At 40.1% G+C, this 7062-nt stretch overlaps 1 protein-coding gene across 1 annotated transcript in view; it reads right to left on the bottom strand.

Annotated features, from left to right (window-relative positions):
- Positions 1-7062, bottom strand: part of tm9sf2 (transmembrane 9 superfamily member 2) — a 16808-nt gene that overhangs the window by 6596 nt on the left and 3150 nt on the right. The window contains exons 3-9 of the mRNA XM_020607600.1: positions 5592-5685; positions 4716-4843; positions 4117-4246; positions 2865-2989; positions 2438-2546; positions 1054-1133; positions 194-302 (exon numbers count right to left, since the gene is read on the bottom strand). Of these exons, the coding sequence (XP_020463256.1) occupies positions 194-302; positions 1054-1133; positions 2438-2546; positions 2865-2989; positions 4117-4246; positions 4716-4843; positions 5592-5685 (775 nt within the window). The remainder of the gene's footprint in view (positions 1-193; positions 303-1053; positions 1134-2437; positions 2547-2864; positions 2990-4116; positions 4247-4715; positions 4844-5591; positions 5686-7062) is intronic.

Genomic DNA, 7062 nt, shown 5'->3' with positions numbered 1-7062 from the left:
AAGATCCAATCAACAGATACAAACTGAATGTTACATGTTGATAGTTTTAGAACTTTTCACAGAAACAGCTGTCTGTTTATACAGACGGGTGTAACAGGGTGAAACAGCAGCTGGTAAAAGGTTAATCATTGTTTATCTATTTTCTGTCCAAAGCTCCAAAGTGTTCCTATTAACCACAGAGACAGGCACTCACCACAGAGTCCATCTGATTGTATCTGGCGATGTCTTTATGCAGAGTCCTCAGCATGATCATGGCTACCATTCCAGACAGGAACAACACAATCACCAGCGAGTTCATTATGCTGGGTAGGGAAAAAAGCAATTAAACAGTTCATTACTCATGTGTGAGCTAATGCGCCAATATTTTGATGTGCACTGTCTCTGTGCACTGAAGTAACAGGTTAGCTACTGGACAGCAGGGCTGACCAATGGTTGGAGTGAATAATTATGAGAGTGTGGGACAGACATAATTAATATGAGGCATTTCAAACCAAAATAACAATAACTGCTGTCTTGGAGTAAGTCTGTCCCAAATGATAAGCTTGCAGCCACTGATAACTTGGACAGGATTCCTGTAGGATGGTGGGACTGTTACAATGTGCTGTCATGGTCAGTACCAGAAAAAAAATCCAAGCATGCAGAGTGCAGGGACAACAGGAGGAATTACTGGACCTCAAACACTGCAGCTGTTTCAAACCCACTGATGTTCGCTATGCCATGACTTCCAGTGTGTGTGTGAGACATACAGAGTGCTCAAAATGAAACCATACAGCTCAAAATACATTGTCTTTACTGCTATCTAGAGACTGCTGCTTGCCTTTTCACAAAACTTGGATGAAGTTACAAAGCTGTCCCTGCAAGCTATGAAGTCTTGACCGACAAACTGTCCACAATTTGTGGCAACAACATTTGCTCATCACATGCAAAAAAAATGAACACAACCAGTCTGTTCCTCTTGCAAAACAGAAGTTCTCAGAAATTGGAACTAGGCCGCATCCCCATACAAAACTAAAACCATATTAACGTATCTGTGTGTGGGTGTCTGAGACTTACCTGAACCACTGGATGTTGGTGTGAGGCATCGACTCAAGGATGTAGTCCCACCTAGACGCCCAGCGAATGTTCTTGTCTTCCTACAAACACACACAGACACACACACACACACACACACACCTCAGCGTATGCAATCTGTTATCATATGATCTGCTGAAAGATGTTTTAATAACAGAATATTAGCCGTGACATTGCAGGCTCACTGCTCTGTGTGACTTTCTTTAAGTTACAGATGGTCTGCCTCCATTGATTAAACAACCTGACACACTATTTTGGTGTGAAGTTCTATTTCCCTAAGCTGGACTGAGGTTATATTCCTTCCTGCGTAGGTTTGGTATCCTGGTGACTCATCCTGAGCCTCAGCAGAAGGAGAGGCGCAGCATAGGGTGTAGTGATGCCAGTCCAGCAAGGTACTGCCGTCTTTGTGCCAAGAACAAGTCTGGCTCACAAGGTCTGCTGCCCTGTCATGACCAGGATACTCATGCATATGTAAACACATTCGTTGTGTCTACAGGGTCATCATGTGGAATGACTGGCTTTGTGTGGCTTCAGATCTATTCAGACCCCTTCACCTTTTGCACACCTGGTTGTGTTAGATTGGATGAGAAGTGTCTGTGATCTTCAGGTTTCTCCACAGATGTTCTATGGGGGTTAAATATGGACTTTGGCTGGACCACTAAAGAAGACCTTTTCAGCTGTAGAAACCTACCAACCCGTAACGAAACTCATCTGCTTTAGTTTCCACTGCCTTCCACCTGCTTCAGAGGTCAGTTCCCAGAGATAAATTTCTGTACCACACTCGAGTTAGCACTAAACAGCTAAAACAAGATTCACGAGTGTTCCTGAAGTCACTATAGTGGTGTCTTGGCAGTATGCTTCAGGTTATTATTGTGCTGAAAGGTGAAATGTCTCCCCACTCTCAGGTCACTCTGGAGCATGTTTACTTCAAGGGTCAGAATCAGAATCATCTTTAATGGCCAAGTATGTTTGAACATACAAAGAATTTGACTTTACTTTAAGGATCTCGCGGTATTTGGCTGCATTCATCCTTCCCTCAATTCTGAAGTCCAGGTTTTCTAAGAAACACCATGAATCTGCTTTGTGTTGACTAAAGATGTAAATTAAAGTTGAGATGAGGCAGAGATGTGACTGGGTGGGGGAGCCCGTCTCCAGAGCTCCAGAGAATGTAGTCAGGAATATTCATCAAAGTTGACATTTTTGAAATTCACCTGGACCCTTTTTTCAATTTGAGAAGTCCTTGTCCAACATAATTACATCAGTTTTCTCACTTCTTTCTGATTTCATCAATGAATTTCTATCTCAGGCCCAGGTCTTCGTCATAATCTCAGCATTAAACACACCAAAATGATACTACGGTACTAACCACAAAGTTGACAGAGTAGGTGTAAGGGATCTTGAACACTCCTGTGTATTTGTTTTTCAGGAACTTTGGCCCTCCAGAACAAGAGCCGTCATCATTAGGGTTTTCATAGCTAGACAGAGAAACAGAGTGAGAGAGACAAAGGAAACAGGTTTCAGATCCAAGTACATCACCAGTTATATATCTTACATATCAAATTACAACATCTGATCCAAGTGCAGATAAAACCTACATAATGAGCACCAACACATTATTGTCATATTATTCTGCAGGTTTTCAAAGCAGGGGACACCCAAGTTCGTTTAGCATCCACAAAAGGTTTTACAGTTGGCACAAATGTGCAAATAGCCCAAACAACAAACTAAAGTAAGAATGAGAATCTACATTTAGACTACATAGCTCCATATCAGGTACAACTGTCATTCATTACCTTCTGGGTTCAATCTTGGCAGCAACCAATCGTGCTCCGAGTTGTTCATCCTCAACCATGTGGTAATAGATGGTGATGTCCACATGGTTAAAGATGTAAAAAGCATCATTTTCATTAAAGTTATTCTGGAAAACAAAACCAAGATACAAAGTTCAAATGACAGACAAGCTAATAATCAGACTCTTATAACAAGTGTGTGTGGAATATGAACCTTTATGACTTTGGGGGCTGAAACTATTGCTAGTATCAAAGGAAGGGACTGTGGCAGACAGTGACGCATTCTACTGACCATGTTTCCAGACTCCAACAAGTCGGACCCATGGACACTGAATTTCATCAGACGAATTGAATCACTAATTTTTCTAATAAACAAAAACGTATGTTTTGACAATAGTTTGACAGATGCTATACTCACATAAAACTTCTATGCAAAGTGGCTTCAAAAAAAATCTTCACTGCAGCTCAAAGCTCTGAGGTTACAGTAGTTACTGACTGGTAACAGTGTCAACGCCTCAGCGGTGTTAATATGTCAGAGCTCGCTGTGTGACCATGTTTCTAAACAGAGCTGAACCCCATGACTGAATGGCCTTTTGTGAATATGTCTGATTAGTTTAAAGGAATTATGATCTGACAGAAGTACAAATAATAACTATGCCTCTGTGTAGGACTGAATGGAATCCATTTTATATGTGTAAGGAAACATGAAGCTGAAATAACATCATTTACAGACGTTACAGGTCCATTTTCTCAGCTATATGTAGTTTAATTAAACAGTCGAACACACTTGCACAACTTTTTCTACAATTGAAATCAAATATTTTTCAGACAGACAGCACTGTTGCAGATGTTCCCACAAACGTGTTGCACTTGTAGGTTGCTTTGCTTTCACTTTTATCCAGAAAGTCTGGATACTGTGCTGCCACCCCATCATTTGAAGTCAACCGTCTTGCTCTTTCCCGCTAAACAGCCTGGTGGAGTTTTCTTTGTCAGTAGCCTGCTACAGGATGAAACCCTGAGGAGGGCTGACTTCCTTTTCAGTTTCTGGTGTCTGTTTTTGTTTCACCTCTGGCAGTTTACTTCCTAAATTTGTACCACTTATGGTTATTCACTGGACCTGAACTGCTTAAATGTCAACAAAAACTGGAAAATGGGAGTGTTCTACAACTTTGGTCTTCTAGTGTATGGTGGAGATGTTCATACAAAATGTTCATTATACTGTTAAAGAAGACTTTGTCTGTGTATGACCACTTACATTGACCACGCAGGCATCTTTGGGCTGACCTGTTTCTGTGACATAACAGCCAACAGGGAAACCGGGATTACAAAACTTCTGTCCATCTTCAACATCATAGCACCAGGTGACCGGCATGTTATCCACAATCCTACACACACACACACACACACACACACACACAAATCATCACGGGCTCTCCACTTTGACCACATTAGACTTTCTTAAAGATGGGGTTGCAATTATTACACCAATGGCTGACTCAAAATAGCACCTCTAAAGCCTTCGTATACATGTAGCTGGTCAGCAGTATTTTTCTTCTATCCCACTGCAGGAAATGAATGCAACACTGCAACAATGGCCAGTGAAGATGATTCTCCCTGCAGACAGAACTTTATAGAGCCCTAGCTGTTTTTTCCTGGAACCACTTACAGGTCCTTGCAGTTTAAATATGAAATCAACACAGCATCATCAGAATCTTCAGATCCCAAAATAACAGCTGCAGCTTTAATGAGAACATTCTGTCGTGTTCTAGTATTTTGGTATGCATGTACTGTAAGCATATATGCATGTAGTCACATTTTCCTTCACCTTATGATATACCAGTGAATCCTACATACCAGTGATGCTGGTAGTTGAGTAACATGGCCTTCTTGAGAAAGTCCAGTTTGGCTTTGTCTGAGGGGTTGTTGGTGTCGTAGGTTCTGGTGCACACCTTCTGACACACGGCAGATTTCTTAAACTCAAACTGACACAGAGGAGAGACCTTTAGTGTGCAATACGCATGTGCTTTGGCACTGTAAAAACTGGGTCTTGTTGATATTAACAATGCATCAGTCTCCACTGTGCAAAATTTTAAATAAAACATTTCAGTTTAATTCAAGTTGACATAAAATATTAATTTAAAACCCTTTCCTTGCCCATAAAGATACAATATAGGAAACAGACTAAAAGACTCTGGGTCAAAAAAACGAGATGTGTAAAGACTGGCTGCAGGAGGAAGCTTTTAGCCTAGCTCTATCACACGGAAAGGAAATTTTCCACATTGCACTTGGAAAAATTAGCAAACAAAATTCTCTAGTGAAAATTTAAACTAAGCTGTGAAAAAAGCAGCACTAGTACTAGCAGTTTGATTATTATTTCCCATTTCATATCAAGAAAAAGATCATTGCTGTTGCATGTTTATTACACAGCAGCTCATTCACAGTGCTGAATGTCCATTCTGCAGCGTATACCGTAACGTATTTATTTTGTAATGTGTAGGTACTGTATGTATCTTTATGTTGAAATATACAGTATATTCAAGTAGTTTTGTCTCTCGTTGTATTGGTTTGTCCTTTTATGAAGATAACGCACAAAAACATTTGAATAATTTGACCCTAAGTGTTTTTAGGATGAATAACCAAACATTATAACTTGTCTTGCCTCAACAGTGTGACTGACTCATTGTTTGTTCTGTAAATATTTCTCCGTCTGTTTCTGTAGGTGCGTATTACCTTGTATGGTGAGGGTTCAATTCTCTCCCCAAAAAGAACCTGGCCCAAATTCTCTGATGGACGTTTCATTGTTTTCTCTGAACAGAAGTCAAACCTGCACAAAAAGGAGGAGACAGTTCAAAGTCTTTGGGCAATTTTGTGTTTTGCTTATTCAACAGCTGTTTCATAAACGGCTCATAAGGTCTCTGTTGCTGGCAGATTTTGCTGAGCCATGATTAACAAGCACTATTAACGGTAACTCCTTGAGGAACTCAGCCCCACCCTCACACAAACAGTGACGGGCACAAGTGGAATCGCCCACATCATCTCTTCAAATTCCACCAGGTAAAGGAAGCTCCCTGTTAAGGCCTTTTAAATTTCTGTGTTAAATGCTGCATGTTCCATGAAAGCAAGGGTTTCAAACTGATGTTCTTCGCTCAGTACAGATCATAGACTGTATATAAAGATGGACAGTGTGGCAGCTCAGAGAAGTGAAGGCACCACAAGTTGATCATCCCCTGGTGGCTGGTTGCAGTAAAAGTCATAAAACCCACCCCCTCCATGTTAACGGATGGGACAAGAGCAAAATTAAAAATAAAGCACAGTAAAAAATAAATAAATAAATAAATAATCCAAAGCTGACTTCTGTCATTTTAGGTAAATATTATCAAGTTGATTTGTTTACAAGTGGTCATTTGTCTGGTTTGTTTTTCATAACTTATTTGATGATAGAGATAGGGGTGTATTTTGGATGATGTGACAGCTTTTGTTGGTAGTCTGTTCTGTTATTGTCACTCCAAGTTATGAAACAACTGTGCAGGATCTGGTTGCAAAGTGCATCAAAAAAGCAAGAAGGCAACCCCCGTATTCACAATATTTTGGCTTTACTTTTGTGGTGACAAGTCATCCATGTTCATATACAGTTTATGGTAAAAATATACTGTTGAAACTCCATGAATTCTCTCTGGACTCAAAAATTACTTGAACAACAACTACTGCTGCAGTACAGGGGATGAAACTTTTAAAGTTCTGATGATTTGTTACCACAGCAAGAACACAAGAAGCTCAAGAAATACCAAGGGCTGAAAGAGGAGCTAGAAAATATATGGAAGGTGAAGGCACAAATGGTCCCTGTGGTAATAGGAACATTGGGGGCTGTGACCCCCAAGCTGGGAGAGTGACTCCAACAGATCCCAGGAACAACATCTGAGATCTCTGTCCAGGAGACTTATATACACACATACATACATACATACATATTCACACATGTATATACAGTGGGTACAGAAAGTATTCAGACCCCCTTAAATTTTTCACTCTTTGTTATATTGCAGCCATATGCTAAAATCATTTAAGTTCATTTTTTTCCTCATTAATGTACACACAGCACCCCATATTGACAGAAAAACACAGAATTTTTGACATTTTTGCAGATTTATTAAAAAAGAAAAACTGAAATATCACATGGTCATAAGTATTCAGACCCTTTGCT

The sequence above is a fragment of the Monopterus albus genome, unplaced genomic scaffold, assembly GCF_001952655.1.
Source record: "Monopterus albus unplaced genomic scaffold, M_albus_1.0 scaffold87.1, whole genome shotgun sequence".
NCBI lineage: Eukaryota > Metazoa > Chordata > Actinopteri > Synbranchiformes > Synbranchidae > Monopterus > Monopterus albus.
The sequence above is the reverse complement of the archived record's forward strand: the minus strand, read 5'-3'. Positions and strand labels throughout refer to the sequence as shown.